Below are 18,251 nucleotides of genomic sequence, written 5' to 3'. Positions count from 1 at the left end.
ACTTGTGCTACCGCACATTCCCTGGCAGAAGGACAAAAATGTACAGATGTCATATTTTGAAGAATACGGGGCTACTTTTTGGGCGATATCAATAAAATTTTTAGCTGTGTAGGTTTCTTATATGCTTTAAAATACTAAGTGCGCCTGCTTTATCCCAACTTTTATGCGTTATACAAGGCATATAGTAGCTTTCCCTGCTTTTCTCGGTAAACTATGAGAGTCACGATGTTTATATTTCCTTAAAGTAGGAATTGTGTTCTGTGTGGCAAGCGATAAATGTTTACTTTGTGGGTGTTCATTGCAGCCTATGTAGAAAAATTACTTAATGAAGCGTTCCAAAGTGTTATACTGACATTACTCCAAATGTTTCCCAGACACCTAAAACAACTGTACGAGGTACCAACTTCAAGTTCTGTGAAAATAAGGAAAATTTTTTAGTGTAAAGCGCCGCGAAAATTTAACGTACTTGTTTTAAATGTAACGTTGTAAATAATTACTGAACCTTCACTTTTTTCCTATATTTTTGTTTGCCGTACGAGGCTCGCTGTTTGTTTCTCCGGCGTCTTCGGCGAACTAAACAAGGCATGTTGTTCATTTTTGAAAGAAAATTATGGCACGGTATGTCTAATGTGTAGGCAACGTTTCAACTAGATGGCTTAAATGCACCATTTTACAATAGATTACGTATGCAAGCGAACCGTAGCCTTATTCGTGTGTTTAACGAGAGGCGTAAAACTTATAACGCTGCCGTGCCATAATTATTATGATTATTTATGGTGTTTTACGTGCCAAAACCACTTCTTGATTATGAGGCACGCCGTAGTGGAGGACTCCGGAAATTTCGACCACCTGGGGTTCTTTAACGTGCACCTAAATCTAAGTACACGGGTGTTTTCGCATTTCGCCCCCATCGAAATGCGGCCGCCATGGCCGGGATTCGATCCCACGACCTCGTGCTCAGCAGCCCACCACCATAGCCACTGAGCAACCACGGCGGGTCCATAATTACAATTGCGACCGAGGTCAAATTTTGCGAAGATATGGGGAAAGCTATACGCCAAGTTTGTGTGTGATGTTCAGTTCGTGTCGGTCAAATACAGTTTTCGCAAAAAAAAAAAAAAATTTTAAATCGTAAGCAAGCGTTCAAAAGTCTCAAACTGCCGTTATCAGTTACATTTTCTAAATTCCCAAGAGTACTCTGCATTTCACAAACTTTATACTTCGAAGGAATGGGCGCAGCTTAAGTGGTATTTGTCGCGAAGTTTTACCGTTTCTGGCTTACTAAGGAACGTTACAATCAATTGATGAACCCTCTTTCTTTTTTTTTATATGCGTGATACGTATATTGGGTTCGCCTGGTGTCCTCAGTGCATTAAACGAGTCAGCTTCTTTATTTTTGGTGACGGTAAAGACGAGGCAATTAGTGATGTGTAGGCAAAGTTCAACGTGGCTGGGTAATTGAGACATGTTGTTATAAATTACGCATGTAAGTGCTCAGTAGTGTTATGAGTATATAACTAACGAATTTAACCCGTTGCTCTGGCAGAACAAAAGATGTCACCGAGACGAAATTTAGGAAAAATAGGTGAAACGCTTTGAAAATGGGTGGAGAGATGGCGTTTTTCTGCAGAAATCAGGCATTTCTATTGGCTCAAAAGTTGCCCCTATTCTTAGCAACATATACCTGAGTAAGGTTGACGACTGCTTAGAGAAAGCCTTAGGTGATAGCGTTATCAAGATATTTCGTTACGTTGATGATTACCTGATTTTCTGCAATAGGGAAGAATTCGATTCCGCTGCTAACTCAGTAAGTGAGCAATTTAAACTTTATGGGGGAGGATTAACGTTTACCAAGGGATTTCCTCAGCGACACGTAATTCAGTTCCTTGATCTTCGAACAAAATCATGTTTGTTGGCAGTACTCCCCAAGATCTTCGAAGCCGTTGCTAAACTTTCAATCCAAGCATTCTAAATTAGTAAAAAACGGAATTGCCATGTCTTGCCTCACCAGATCCTGCATGCACAAAATGAGCGCCAGTTTTAATGCGCAGGTCCGGCGCCTATTAGAAGCAGGTTATCCTAGTGTAGCGGTGGCCGCTGTGGCTGAGCGCCTAAAGAAGTCGGTTTCGAGAGGGACGGACGTGATTACAGAAAGCAGTAATGGCAAAAAAAGAGTAGTAGGTATTCCGTATATTCATTCGGTGTCGCACAGGCTTAAAAAACTTGCAAGTAGATATTATGTTAATGTTGCTTTCACTGCTACCAATAAGCTAAGTAAGATATGCGCTGCCGTACAGATTAAAATGGAGCGGGTAAAAGGCAAAAAACGAACAGATATCTGTCCAGTGAAGCACAACAAGAACAACCGTTTTACTGACTGTCGTATGGGTGTGGTTTATAAAATCCCCCTTAGCTGTGGCCAGTTCTACGTAGGACAAACAGGACGGTGTATCAATCAGAGGCTAATGGAACATAAAAGGTCGTTAACCGGTGGATCGCCTTCTAATCTTTCGCTACATTGCCGAGATTGTAACTGCACGCCAGAGTTAGATGAATGCGCGATATTGTAGAGGCATAAGAATGAAGATACGCGTCTTATGGTAGAGGCATGGCATATCTATAATGGTGGAAGTGCGTGCGTGAGTCAGCCTTCGAATACCTTACATAAGGAAGAGATTAAGTGTCTTAACAGTTATCTCTCACGTAGACCGGCACGTGTACCCGATTGACACGTGGTGTTACCATTCCTGAGCGTGCGCAGATGAGTTTTGAGTCTTCTTTCATTTTTCGCCTCAGTGCTCCCTTCAGTTGATAGTCGGCGTTCGTGTTGTCCACTTCTCTACTCTTGTGTCCTGTCTGCACGCCTCACTTCTCTTTTGCATATTGAAAATCTCTGTGCGAAGTTAAGTAAGTTGTATAAAACAGAGCTTTTGTAAAAAAAAAAATCTCCCAATCAAGTTTTAGAACGTGTGATACGGCCGCTATCAGCTCTACTTTCCATTTTCCCGACATAGCTGTGGGTTAGAACAAGTTTGAATTTCGTGGAAACGGGAGGCGTGGTCATGGTAAGTGCCATGTGCGACAAAATTTTTTGCGTTGCTGGTTCACTTATAGATGCCTTGCAAATAATTACTGAATCCTCGTTCTTTTTTTTTCCCTGTTTTCATGCGTTATAAGACGTTCGTAGTTGGTTTCTGCGTGGTCCTCGGTAAACTAATCAAGGTACCTTGGTTGTATTTGGTGAAAATAAGGGCCGTGTTATGGGCAAGGTGTAGGGGCTAAGTTCAAAGTGGGGGTCAAATTATGAGATTTGCAGTAAATTACGCATGCAAGTGATTCAGAACTTTATCAATGTGCTTTACGAACAAAGCTGACTTTATCTCGCTGCTCTGCAAGATCTGGCAATGAAACCTAGATAAAACCTAGCAAAAGTAGGGTGTGGAAGAGAATACTATGTCATCAGATATGGCTATTGTTTTGGCGTAATGTGTTTAGATGAATTAATGGCTTTTGAAAATTCATAACAGTAAGTGCTCGAAAGCGTTACATGCGGGCAAGGTTTCAAACCGGAACCGAGCAACCTTTTAAGGTATAATTACAGGAGACTAAAGCTCTTCCTTCAACAGCTCGAAAGAACCAGCTTCGCTGGAAATTACTTTGTAATTCTGCAAGGTCGCAAACATGTCCTGACGCCGCCCTTTTTTTTTTCTAATAAACACTGTAAACTTTTTATGTTGACTGTACTTTTATGTGTATAACCTCGACAATACTATCACCTTAACTAGCGATAAATTGGTACTCTAGAATTATGCACCAATAGTGTTACTCTTGCATTATTAAAACTGCAACAAGTGTCTATATCTATAAGAGCGGTATACTGGTGCTACTGCGCGCGGTCAATGACTTCTGTGAGGCACTAATTGCCTTTTATCACTGTATCATCTAGAGATTTTACATAATTTCACAGAATATGTGCAAATAATTTTTCGTTCACCATGGTTCAGCCATGTGTGATTGATAATCCCGTGTATGACTGGCAATTATAAAATTAACTGACAGATGCATTTACACATTTAGTGACAGAGTTGACGTTTTCGGTACGGCACGTGCTACGAAATATGTGCCTATGAAAGAAAACACGTAATTGTGGAAGACCGTAGGAAGCTAGAAGTGTGTGTAGAAGATAAGTACTGTATCGAAGTTGCTTTAGAGGTGTCTTAAACGTCTACGGAGACTAATTGCTCAATTCCAACGCGTGAGGGAGGGTGTACTAAAGGGGCGGCCCATTCAGTAGCTGAATGGTTACGCCGAGGAGATGATCCCTAATTTCTACCGTTAGCGCGGAAGCCTTCACACGGCGTTGATATTTCTGGCTTCAAAAGTTCTCGAATCGGGGCACGAATATTACAGGAGTAACCTGCAGGCATTTGATCTCTAGCAGAATGTTGCGTCGCTCGCCGGCGTCGCTTAAGTGGTAGTGCCGTTCCGTCCGCGCGTCTCCTTCTCTGGCGAATGAAGCAAGCCTTTCGTCACCCTTTCCTCATTACGCTCCAGCCACTGAAAGCCTCGTTACTCCTCTCGTCTCCGCTTCGAAGCCACATCGAACGCGCTCAGAACGGCAAGTAACGGAGACGTAAAATAGACCGAAGAACATAAAACGACGGCAAAGGCCTAATCGGGTTACCTCGAAACCGCGAATGTAAGTACGTACGCGCGCTCGCTCGCACTCGGGCAACTGTAAATTCTTTTGGCCGCCATAGAACCGCCAAGCGCCGACACTCTCATTACTGACACCTCGCGGTATACACCCTCCTCTCGCTACACCCTTTCGGGCTCCTTATCTGCGTCGTCCGCCAGCGACCGCATAGAATGGGGCTGCTCGTTTTCGTCTTTTCCCGGCGATGACAGTTCAAGCGGCGACAGCCCCCCTACACTCCCGCCCCGTCCTTCCTTTCCGGGATGGACCTCCCGGAGACAAAGATGCTGTCCGAGCCACACGTCTTCCTGCGGCCCTCTTGCCGACGCCGCTTTTTTTCTCCTCGCGACATTGCTGCAGATGGTCTCACCTACTTCCGTCTGTGCGTCATTTGTAGCGCGGTCCGACACCCAGGACGACGTGTGGCAACGGCCTCGTCATCCGCTTATCTCCCGCGGACAGAGTGGGCCGCCGCAATATTTCTCGCCTCTCGTCCCCCCTCCCCCTCCGCTTTTTGCCTAGTTTTCTTGCCCTGCACGCTTGTGTGTCGTCCGGGCAGTTCTGTGCAGCATTGTGCGGCCTCCAACGCCCCTACTAACTACTGGACCGCAGTGAAGTCAAACTCCGTGTCTCTCCGTGATGTTCTATTCCTTAGGAGCTCGTTGGTCGCCGTCTACGCCCATCCTAGCTAAGTCATACAGCGTATTCTCAGTCAACTGACAAAGTTACCTGCCCGCGGTCCGACATGACATGAACGTCGTCAAAGGACACGCGAAGAAAGAAGTGAATCAAGATGGACACAAAAGAAAGCAGAGACAGAGAGGCTCGCGCGCACGCATGTGCGCGTGTTTGCGCACCTGACTACATACAATAAATACACTGGCATGCTGAAGAGCCGCGGTGTTGTCTTTAAACTTAAAGGAGAAGTTGGCGCCTTGAGTGGCAAGGCAGGCGCTTGTGCAGCACGCCCACCGCACCGACATGCAAAAGTCCGATTCCAAATAAGAATATGGCAAGGACAGACAGACAGACAATGAACTTTTATTGAGGTCCTGGGGGACTAGCCGGCACTCGAAAGTTTAGAAGAGTTAACTGCTGGTCTAGTTGGTGATCTTGCATACTGAGAAGATTTTGTGCCAAAAAACAACACACACAAGAAAGACGACGACACCACGGAGACATCAGACATCACGTGAAACATTGGAAGCCTTCTACATCAAGAAAGCGGGTCCGAACTGTGTTAGTGATACGTCGCTTTTTTTTTTGCGATGCTGAGCTGAAGTTTCTATCGCGCCTAGTCTGATAAAACATTGTACTCCATGTTGCCTTGTACGCATGCGCGGTGTTGTGGAGGGCTATATATGTCGAGTGCTTTCACCCTCATTAAACAGTTGAAGTAGCGCTCGTGGTGTCGTCATCTTTCTTGTGTGTGTTGTTTTTTGGCGCAAAATCATTTCAGTATACTCGAGAGTTTCTTCTCTCAGCTTGTGCAATACACATCGAAATACGCATGGCATGCTCAGTAGGTGCTTCCTTTGGGAAGGAACTGCCATTTTGCCGCACAAGAGCGGACGCGCGCACTTTCTTCTGCGCGCGCTGCTTTGTAACAGTGCACGCAATTATGCAGGGAGTGAGCAGGCGCGCGTGGCTTTCGTCATTGCCGGCCGCGCCCATGCGGCTGTCTCTATTCGGGCAGCTGCGCCTCCACTCCAGTGCGTAGCGAATTAAGAATCGACGTCCGGCAGAGAGAGAGAGAGAGAGAGTACGTTCCTTCCGCCAGCTCATGAATGGCGGGACGCCTTGGCGTCCGCACGAGACGCGATGATCGCGCGCAGCGCGGGCCGCGATCAATTTTAATTAACGGTCCGTCCGGCCTGCATCCATCCCGGTGGCAGTCATTGCGACGGGTTGATAGCGCGTGCCGTAGCGTCCGTAAGTTCCGATCGCGCGCGAATACGCGAGCATTACTCCGTGTTGGTACGCGTCTCTGCAGCGTTCGGGTGCGCTTTATCCGCGGGGACGCAATTGCGAGCCGAAGAGCGGAGCACGACGTAGTTCGACCAAAGGAATAAGAATGCCAGATAAGCTGCGAGAGAAGCCACAGAGCGCAGACATTCGGCGAAACGGCCTACTAATTTATCCACTCCGAACAACGGCAACCTCTTCCCGAGCCTCCATCTTAAGCGCTGTTCTCGAAAGTGTGAGACTATAGAGTCGCCGCATTTATGTATAGCGGAATCAATGCCGCTGCCTGTATACATTCTTGGCGACTGTTTAGGTCCAATAACACAGCTTAGGTGCAATAAACGCGTCACTGCTAAGTATGCAAAACAGCAACGTTGGTGGAGCGACAGTTTTAACGTGCTCCAATATTAACCAGGACGAACATTACAACCGCGGATATAGATACGGCCTAACACGGACGCGCGTCACCCGCGGCGCAGTTACGCTACGCCGGCGCAACGTGGACGCTCCAGAGCCTAGCGCCCCGTGCTTGGCGGCATTGCACGGGCTTCGGCGTGGCCAACGCGAGAATAGTCCTACTCACGCCGCTCGACCAGAGTGCATTGCGCGCCATTTATGGCTACCTTGGATGACCGGCAACGTCGTTGTGTCACGTAGTTTTATGCCAGCTATCGAAGTGCACAGAGAATTCGGGGAGGCACGTGCCCAGTCTGTATAGCACCGGACAAAGGGGGGATAGAGAAAATCATTGCGTATTTAATTTTTGTTGCTTTTTCAGTGGGAGCGAAATGCGAAAACACCGGTGTACTCAGGTTTGGGTGCACGTTAAGGAACCCCAGGTGGTCTAAATTATTGCGTAGTATCCTACTACGGCGTGCCTCATTCTTAAATCGTGATTATTGCACGTAAAAAGCCATAAGTTAATTTTTTTCAACAACAATTTCTGTTCAGCAACAATGCAGACGAGTTACAAAAAATGAGTGGGGACCTTAACAAGGAGAGTGTAAGAGTGGGGCTGAAGATTAATATGCAGAAGACAAAGGTCATGATAAATAACCTGGCAAGGGAACAAGAGTTCAAGATCGCAAGTCAGCCACTAGAGTCTGCGGAGGAGTACGTTTACCTAAGTCAACTAATCACAGGGAACCTGGACCATGAGAAGGAAATTCACAGAAAAATAAAAATGGGTTGGATCGCATACGGCAGACATCGTGAGCTCCTGACTGGGAGCTTACCGTTATCATTGAAAAGGAAAGTTTACAATCAGTGCATTTTACCGGTGCTGACATACGACGCTGAGACTTGGAGGCTGACAAAGAAGCTTGAGAACAAGTTAAGGACCGCACAAAGAGCGATGGAACGAAGAATACTAGGCATAACTTTAAGCGACAGAAAGAGAGCGGTTTGGATCAGAGAGCAAACGGGTGTAGACGATATTCTAATAGACATTAAGAGAACAAAATGGCGCTGGGCAGGTCGTGTAATGCGCTGACTAGATAATCGTTCGACCATTAGGGTCACAGAATGGGTACCAAGAGAAGGGAAGCGCAGTAGAGGACGGCAGAAGACTAGATGGGGCGACGAAATTACGAAATTTACGGATGCAAGTTGGAATCGGTTGGCGCAGGACAGGGGTAATTGGAGATTACAGGGAGAGGCCTTCGTCCTGCAGTGGACATGAATAGGCTGCTGCTGCTGCTGCTGCTGCTGCTGCTCCTGATGATGATGATGATGATGATGACCATGAATTTAAAAAAATCCATATATTATAAACACGGGTTCAAGGCTCCCATTTGCCTGTTAGGCGCATGCGAGTTTGCGTTTGTACATGTCAAGTCCAATTTTGATGTTGAATTGCCAGATTTTTGAAGGTAGCGTATAAGGAGCCAATTATTTCGGTTGGTCGGCTGGTTGGTTATTGGCTGGTAGGGTTAGCCTGGCAGTTTGTGCCGGTGTTCAGAAGCATGTTACCCCGTGTTCATAATTTCAGCCTCACGGAGATATGCGAGTAGAAGGCGCGACACCTCCTTTTTCACTATATTCGGTTCATCGGGGAACGTCACCTGTTTCACACAAATGTACGGAACGAATGATAACGTCCATATCCGTCCTGCCAGGCTGCAAGTTTTTCGCTACTTATGCGGCGAACCTTATTGCACACTTACATCCACGACTATATATTCACGTAGTTTCGTGCTACTAGTTGTAGAAGAGCTCGTAGATATCATTGTTCTGTGCTTGACCACGCACAAATTTGTATGCATGGGTCAAGTATGTCAGGTGCAATGCGTGGAACGCTTCGTGATACGCTCCGAAACACACATCACCTTTGTACAATAAACATCCCCGCTCTCGTTGTCCACCTAATACAGTTGGTCCACCACCTGTTCTTCGTACTGAGCATGGTTGAAGATTACAGCCACAGAACCGTTCACACTCTTAGCTATATAATTGTTCAATAAGGTCAGTCGGTTCAACTAGGTTGACCGCAGGAGCAGCGCACTCCATGCCATCTGTTCGCAAGACTCGAATAACTACGCGAATTGTAACAATATGACGTTTAGCCACATCTCAAGCCTACATTACTTGTGTGACGTATGCAGTAATGTTTTTTTTTTGTTTTTTGTTCATCTTGTGGAAGTTTATAGTCGGCACACCACCGGCGTGTATGGCAGCTTAGTATGTCACAGCGATTGGCAGTCATCGTTTGTGCCGAACGACCACGGGCATGGTCTGCAGAGGAACAGCACACGTGCACAAAGGCTCACCACTGAAGTTGGACTCGATCTCGTAGGGGATGACGGCGTGGTCCCAGAGCCTCTCGGGCCTCGCAGTGGCGGCGCGGACGCGTCGGCGGTTCTTGCCCGCGCGCTCCCGGTGCCGGTGTCGCCGCCTGCGTGTACGACAGACACCACATAGGTACAGCATCGGTCAACATGAACTCGACGCGAGCAGGGTCGAGACAGGTGTCGCGATCGGCCCGGAACAACCGGAACGCGTTTGTGTGCATTCCGCTAACCGGGTTGAGCGAATCAGACCATGCGCTAGAAGGCACGCTGATTCGACCCGTCCCGCGGCGCTCCTTCGGCTCGAAGCGCAGGCGTTTTCGACAAACCGAGCAGCGGATTTCCAAAATCCACAAGCGAACCCATCGTCCGGCTCATGTAAGCGTAGCTACCGCCATTATGATATAATAGTACGCAAGACTGCCGACCGAAGTGACTGCAGAAGGTCAACGAAACAGCTCCGTTTCCATCACGGAAGATTTACCGGAAACGCCAGTCTGCTGATGTTTCAACTGCCCGAAAAGAAAAAAAAAACGAATAGAAAACAACGAACAACAGAATTTTGCACTGATGTCAAAAAACTGCATCTGTGGTCTCGGAGTGTTTAAGGCCAATGTATGGAGGGCTGCATCTTGCCAAACCGACCTCGGTCGACTGCCTGCGATTTGTTTGGGATATGCTCACTCTGCATGCAACCGCACTCCCGAAGGGTGAGCGAGGTGCAACGTTGTACTCACCGTTTGCTGCGGAACCTGGGGCCCCTGTCCGTAATGTTGAAGCCGACCCCGAGCTTGGCCTGCCGGCTTCGCCGTCGGTACGTCTCCCGCGACATGGCTATGTCGCCCATCACGAGCTCTGCACAGGGCAAGACGAGACAGCAGAGGGAAAGGGTGAGTGCCGGACGCGCGACGTGCCACAGGGTTCACAAGAAGTTATAATTAAACCACAGACATGCGTATCGTTAGAACAGTACTGAACGGGAAAGAAAGCGTTCCGCAGTAACGTGCTCATAAGGGCATGGCCTTCAGTGTACCGGAGCAAACGAGCAACGTTCAGGACACCATTGAATGTCACCACACAATAGATGGCAACATGCAGAACAATGATGACAGCATCTAAACTGTCGACAACGCGTTCCATGCGTCTGTCTACAAGGTGCCCCAAATACGCGCTCGCCTACGTCGTTTGTCAAACCTGCGCCCGCTCTTAGAGGGAGCGTGCAAGCGTTACGTGAAGTACGCCAAAAAAAAGGCACGAGTCCTGTGTACCAGTGAAGGCGAAGAGGGCACGGGTTTCCAGTGACTTGAACGGCAGGAATCAATTAATGCCATGCGTGGCAAACCCATGCATGGTTGATTTTCAATAAACGTTGATTTCATTTGATTTTATTTGGTTTTATATTATGTTTATTCATCATATTTCTTTTTACTGACAAAACTGTTGTTCGTGCACCTGGATCCCTATCAACAGGCTATTTGAAGACGCAGAGTGCGCATACCTATACCTTTACCTATGCTTGCATACCTGGGGTGCGATCGGAGATGGTTGTTCGGCGCGTTAGTTCGGTTATCGGCGCGCGCGATTGGCCTACTCCGCGCCGACGTCGCCAGCCGCGGGGCGCCGCCCCGTTTTTGGTGACGTCAAAATGACGACACGCTCCTGTCAATCATCCGCCCACCGAGCATTTCGTCCGAACGCGACGGGAGTTGAGAAGTTTAGAGCGATCATACGGCTTCGCATGGCGCGTCTGCTGGATTGGATTGGATCCAACAGGCGGCCTTTTCGGCTGCGGAATGGCACGTTTGAATCCGATCCATAGTTTAATTCTAGAAAATGGCGCTTCCGTTGGAAACTTAGGTTGTTGCGCTGGCGTTTCTAGAGGAAGGAGGAGAGCGGGTGGCGGTGCGAAACGCGTTTGAAGAAATGACAGAAAGTGAATTCCGGCGTCGTTTTATTTCTCGAAACAAATAATTCGTTGGTTGCACAGAGAAATCGACAACATCATCGGTGCCAGCGAGCCACTGGGATGTTGTCGCTGCCTCTTGAAAAGTGCGCCACTCTTCCCGTCGTTTTTTTTTTTCTTTTTCCTTCTCGCTGTGCGCGACACCGCCTAGGGACGACGCAAAGAACCTAATAGTTATAAATTGCAGTAGTCGCACGTACTGCTATTTGAAAACGTGTTTGGGCTTGAGAAGAAAAAATACATTTTTTTAGACAAAGATTTCATTCAATTGGAAGACGAGAAACATTTGGCTTTGTAGTATACTGTTTGCAAGCAGACGACAAACGACGGAGGTAAACTTACGGGGAGGTGACCACTTCCTGATTGGCTGCTCTCTCCGCCCCGCTGTCACAAATTTTGCATAATGCAACTTTGTGACGTTGCAGCAACTGAACAGAACGCGTATCGAACAAAATATCTCCGATCGCGCCCCTGGGCTGAAGTTTGATGCTGTCATCGGCACTTTGCAGTTCAGTAACCTACCTTTATAACGAACCTGTATTCTTGTTCGTTTCTCAATAACTTGCAGCGCACAACGGAACAGAGAGCGGTACAGCGCTCAGTAGCCCGTGCGCCATTCATCGCGCGATGCGTGCAGTACAGCACAAGTTTTTTTTTTTTTTTTGAAATGAATATTAGGAGAGGTTGGCGCATTTATGGTGGCACCGGTTACTCCTTGTCACTCGTAAAAGGAAACAAATTTGCGTAAAAACGGCGAATAGCGACACGAAATATGGCATTTAGTAGAACACTGGGTGGATAAAAAATATACAGTCCAACAATGCATGAGTCGCAAAGTTCTGTGCATTAGTTCAGTCGACGTACGCATATACAAAGTCAGATATTTCGAACAGCCAAAACATTCAACAAATGTAATACACTGCAAGTACAGAACAGAATTATATATATTGCGTAAACGTAGCGATCACCACATAAACCAATTATGAACCACGAACAACATTTATGTTACTCATTTAGCGTATTCGGATCATATTTGATACTTAATATTTTCCCAAAATGTTGGTGTCCTCTAAAAACTTTTTCAGAGCAAGAAGTAATCTTTTTTGGAGGCCCGCAGTTGGCCATGGGCCAAGTATCTTTCTTAGAGTGAATGATCTTCTGTCTAATATCAATAAATTTGCTTGCAGTAACCTTCTTTGTGGATCGTATTTCGTGCACTCGAGGAGAAGATAATGCACATCTTCGTCTGGATGGCCACAAGAACACTGCGGACTAGAGACACGTTTTATCCTGTACAAGAAGTGTTTCGTAAATGCAGTACCAAGACGCAGGCGGTGTGCCGATGTTTCAAATTTTCTGTTGTCTCTTAGATTTTCCGACATTGACAAGTTTATACACGGGTCTAGAAAGTATAACTCCGAGTTTTTAGTATGTTGATAAAACCAGGTAGTTTTGCTGAGGCGACAAGAAATCTGTCTCAGGAGCAGACGGATTTCACTAAGCAATAGGGGAAGATTGGTTGTCTCCGCGTTATTGTGCGCCCAATTCGCAGCTGCGTCCGCTGCAGTATTACCAGGAATATTGCAGTGCCCAGGTATCCACTGAAATGCAATTACGTGGTTCATTGCACTTGCTTTTGTAAGTTCTTTGAGTGTCTCATACAAGAGCAAATGGTTCAAAGAATTTGCTTATTGCTCTGTAGAATGTGAGAGCGGCTTGCGAATCGCTAAAGATAACCCATTCTTGCGAATGTTTTTCTGATGTTATGAAACGCAAAGCCCACAGGATTGCAAACAGTTCTGCCACGGTGGAAGATGTCTCTCGGATAATTTAAATGTTTGCTCTAGCACTAAATATGGAATGACGAATGCTGAAGTCGAGGAATTTTTATGACACGACCCATCTTGTATAAACGCGGATGTACTGGACATATAAGGAGTAAATTTTGGAGAGGGCTAGTTGTTGTGCGGCTACTATGGGCATGTCTCTCTCAGATATAATCCCGTCAACCGATAATTCTATTTTAGGACATGTTAACATCCAGGGAGCGTAACAAACATCCACTTTGCATAATTCAAATCTTGCTAATAAAGCTGTATGTTCTCGAACAACATCGTGAATTTTGCTTTTGTTTCTTTCGGTAAACGCGAGGTTTAATTGTTGCTTCTCGTGTTGGGTTAAAGGGATACTAAAGGTTACCAGAAAGTCAAGTTAAAATGGTAGAGCAATGTTCTAGAACGTCTAAGGCGTCAATATTATCGCGAACAGAGCTTTAGTAACCGAGAAATTGAGGTAAGTGCAAGACACGATTTGAGACTCCCCAGCGACATTCCGGTGCTAGCCCGATGACGAAAGCACTCCTCATAATTTGTGTTACTAATACTCAACTACTCATATTAAAAAAAATATCATTTCATTCGATTATAAGACGGAAGAAAATGCTACTTGTCTACGTCTATTCGATTCTAAGAAAAAATAACATTTTGACGTTACCCTTGAATAGTATGGGTATGGGGGTTTTCGCTCGACTCTGCGCCGCGCACGCTTTGGAGTTTCAGTAGTTTGGTTATCGCGTCGTGCTGTGAGGGTTCTGCTGGCTCGCGAAACTTTCATTTGGAACAAGCAGCGAGAATGCCACGTCCTTGTGATGTCGTGGGAAGCCCTCGTTGCTTTCCCGCTCCGGAGAGCCAGTGTCGATGCCGCCGTCGTAGTGCGCAACTATATCGGCAGCGCGAGCTCTCAGCAGCAGGTCGCGCTCGTCAGTGCTCAAATTGCTGAAGTTGATCCCAGCATCGCGAGCCAGTCTGCCGTTGTCAGGGTCCATTGCGACGAGCGTCGAAGTTTGCGTCATAGAATGAAGTACCAGCTTATGGTCTCGCGTTTCTCCTTCCGCTAGCCACCATACTCCCGCTTTCGCTCTACTGTCGGCTCTGTCTTGGCTCTGTTTCTGGCCGCGCGTTTGCGTTTTGCGCAGAAAAGCCGTAGCGCCGTCTGCCGACGCCGTTCTACTCACCGATGGCGCAACGTCACTATGAGACCATGATGTCAGTACTCCTCGATCGGAGGGTGGGCGATTTGGACTGCGCTAGAGGTATACGCGGACGCTTCAGAACGCATTTTCTCTTAAAATAAGTCTTTCCTTGACACGAAACAAGCGTTTCAAGGTTTCTGGGATGATATTTCAACAGTCCACGTTGACTTAATAGTAACCTTTAGTGTCTCTTTAAGCTGCGATAAATATGTCGGCATGTTTCAACCGCTCGTATGATTCGAAATGGTGGGTGACGAGCTTCAGCAATAACTAAAGAACTCGAAGTAGCCTGCGGAACTCCAAGACACACTTGCAGCCCTCTTGCCAGTAAACGTTGAAGACGTTCCTCAGAAGTTTGCGATAAACCATGGAGAATAGGTACCGAGTAAGCATTTTTTTTTTACTGTACACGTGCGTAAGTACAGCAGTGTTATTCATCAACAACCAACTATAGACTAACAGTCTATTCTTGCTCCTCCCTATGACTGTCGCGATGCCGTCGAACTTTTCAAGCCGTTCGTTTTGAACAGGCCATCGCTGCCATTGATTGCCATGCGAGGGAAATAAGCGCGCACAAGAATCATCTCGGAGACACATTACTCACGCCTGGTATGCCGAGTAATCTTGACCGCTAGAAGTGCTGTAGCCGCAGACATTCACACCCCACTCTGGAAATGAGTTGAAGCCCTCCGTGCTTTGTCGCGCGCTCGTGCTGTCGCGGGCAGCTGCAGGCGCACGAGCCCGCTCTCGATTCGCGCCTGTGAGAGTGGCCACATGAGCCGCTGACGCCCAAAGCCAATTCTCGAAACATTCTTCGGGAAGCTTTCCGGGGGCTTCAGATTGATTCACGCGCGCGCATTCTTCGTACATAAAGGGGTGGAGAGGTACTTCGCTCTGGCAGACGACACCTGCGGCATCCTGCATCCCTTCCACTCCCTGTTCGTCAGCACGCACTCGGCAGCTAATCGAGATCGGGAGGCTGGGCGTTAATGCCGCGCGCACGACGTGACCCGCGCCCTGATGAGATCAGCCTATTTCGCATAGCGCGCGCCACGCAAGCTCCTCTTTTCTTACTTCAGCCTGCAGCGGAAATGGCTGGCACGCCCTGGCTTGTGGCAACAGAACCGCGTCCCTATTCCACACAATTCGAAAGTGAGCGACACGCCTCAGTTCCTTCTGCACAAGGACATCAAGTCTAGCAGATCGCATGGTGGAAGTCCACAAACACTGAGTAGGACCTTCTGCAACATTCGTTTCCATGCAAAATGTCATCTAGTGACATTTATTATCTTTTTTTTTATTATATCTCACGTTTTACGTGCCAAAACACGATAGCATTATGATGCACGCCGTCGTGAGTGGGACTCCTGGTTAATTCAGACCACGTTTAACATGCACCCAACGCACAGTACACGGTCGTTTTTTTGCATTGCGCCCCCACCAGGTCTTGATCCCACGACCTTGTGCTTAGTAGCGCAACGCCAAATCTACTAAGCAACTGTGGCGGATATCATCAAGTGACATTGAGAAGACAGCATCCGTACCGGTGAACAACCCAACGATCACGGCTTGCGAGATTATCGACATTTACTGCAATACCTCATATTTCGCCCTCCAATCCAGCACGCACATCCCCTACACACGACTAATACTGACACGATCCATGCAGCAGCCATCCTCACGGCGCTCTATGCATGGCTTCCAAGGACAAAACTGTTGAACAAGATCCGCGTCGAAGCGTGATCCGCGTCAGCTTTTTCTAAGATATGCGAAAGACAAGCTGAGATGGGCATTGGGCAGGAAGGTTAATCGGAGGACTAACGCACCCACACACACGCACGCACACACACACACACACACACACACACACACACACACACACACACACACACACACACACACACACACACACACACACACACACACACACACACACACACACACACACACACACCCAAGCGCGCGCGCGCGCACGCACGCACGCACGCACGCATGAATTGGGCCTCGAGCAGTAGCAACAAAAAAGCAGAAGCGCATACTGAAAGAGCAGTGCTATGCGTACAACCTTGTAATAAAGCGAGGTTTATCGTTCCGAACGAATCCAACTCTACGCCTACGAAAATATCACTGATGAAACGCTGCAACTTTGGCACGGTCGCATCGCACCAAGTCGGAATGATGGCTTACGACGGTGTTATCCTAACGCGGCGTTGACATGTCTCTCGTCGTCATTTTTCATGTCATGTGAGCGCTGCTCTTGACACCTATTTGCACGGAGCATGACTTTACTCTATAGTCGACGCGATCGTTTTTGGCGAAGCGGAATTTATCTTCATACAATTTGGCGTAAGTTCAGTATGCAATCTCCGCGTCTGTGGTTGTGAATCTTTAAATGCGAACCGTGTGCGTTGTAGTTTTGTTTGCGCGCACAAGTCTGCCCTTTCAGCATATACGCACGCGTGGGGAAAGCAGTGCAGACGCTCGTCTGGTTGGCCTCCCCACTTTTACTCTTTCGGTTTGTTTGTTTTTCTGGGTCTGTGTGTATATGCGCGAGCTTCCTGGTATGTTCTCCGTATCACATCATGTCGGGAGGCATTTGACTAGATTGGTTTTAATTTCGACAGTGCGATTTACTAGTGATTACACTGGCTCGCGAAGCCTCTTCGTACAAGCCTTTCGTGTGTCATACGCGCTTCCGGGATGTGTCAGAAAGCAAATGCTTACTTTTCATAGCAAGTTATACTTATGACATCCTCAACAAATTGCACCAGTGTGCCCAAGTGCACCGTTTCAGCCAATCATCGTCGCCCCAGGTCATGCCACTGCGTAGCAGTCCGATTTGTCGATGATGCCATTAGTTTATGAACTCCTTATTGTCGTCTCTCTTGTGTGTCATGCGCCTAATTAGTAAGAGAAAAAATGGAAGGCGAAAACATATCTACATGGTGTGCATTTAAATATCGGAGGTAACAGCCGTAAAATCATCCAGTTCACGTTACATGTGTTTGGCCTTTTTTGGCTTGAACTAGACCTTGCGCCAATAAAACCCATTCATCCAATAATGTTGGATGGTGCCCCCCCGCAAGAAACTCGGAGGCTTCAGCGAGGCGCGCAATACACATATATGCGCCTTGCTAACCCAAGTTCGTCAGCGTGTGCCTGAACCGGCTACTGATGAGCAAGATCGCGCGTCAGTCTATCGCAAAATAAATTAAGGCCAGTCGGCGCAACGGCTGACTGGCTTTTACTCATTCATCATCATCATCATCATCATCATTATTATTATTATTATTATTATTATTATTATTATTATTATTATTATTATTATTATTATTATTATTATTATTATTATTATTATTATGCAGTAAGTACTCCAGCAATGCCATGGAGAGTCCTTAACTTGCTATCGAAGTCCTTTCAGTCGCAGTCATTCTTTTTTTTTTCCAACTCGGGAAGTCAGTCGTCCATCATGCGGTCGTTCGTCTATCATACGTGCACGGTGTCTAGTACCGATCACGTTGACAGCTAGGATTCAATCTAGCTCAACAAAGCAACTTTTTCAACTCTTTCAGGACAGGCGCCCACTATACTACGATCCTACGCAGAGTAGCAGGCCAGAGACAAAGCTCCTACGTGGCCGTTCTCCCCGCTTTTCTCACATTAAAACGTTTCTCCCTCTCTTTTGCGCCTCGCACGATGCCATGTGAGCACGCAAAGCCTGTATTCAAATTATCACCATCTATTCCTTCAAGCCCAGCCCTCTCTGTAATGCTTTCATGCATGCGCAGCGAGTTGAATAAAAAAATATAG

The 18,251-nt window shown here is 47.1% G+C and overlaps 1 protein-coding gene across 1 annotated transcript in view; it reads right to left on the bottom strand.

The window, feature by feature from the left end:
- tok (tolkin) overlaps positions 1 to 18,251 on the bottom strand; it is an 897,857-nt gene that overhangs the window by 378,427 nt on the left and 501,179 nt on the right. The window contains exons 2-3 of the mRNA XM_070528278.1: positions 10,185 to 10,302; positions 9,430 to 9,554 (exon numbers count right to left, since the gene is read on the bottom strand). Coding sequence (XP_070384379.1) covers positions 9,430 to 9,554; positions 10,185 to 10,302 — 243 coding nt within the window. The remainder of the gene's footprint in view (positions 1 to 9,429; positions 9,555 to 10,184; positions 10,303 to 18,251) is intronic.

This window comes from Dermacentor albipictus, unplaced genomic scaffold, assembly GCF_038994185.2.
Source record: "Dermacentor albipictus isolate Rhodes 1998 colony unplaced genomic scaffold, USDA_Dalb.pri_finalv2 scaffold_11, whole genome shotgun sequence".
In the NCBI taxonomy this organism is placed as follows: Eukaryota; Metazoa; Arthropoda; class Arachnida; order Ixodida; family Ixodidae; genus Dermacentor; species Dermacentor albipictus.
Note: the sequence above shows the minus strand (reverse complement) of the source record. Positions and strands in the feature narration are given on the sequence as shown.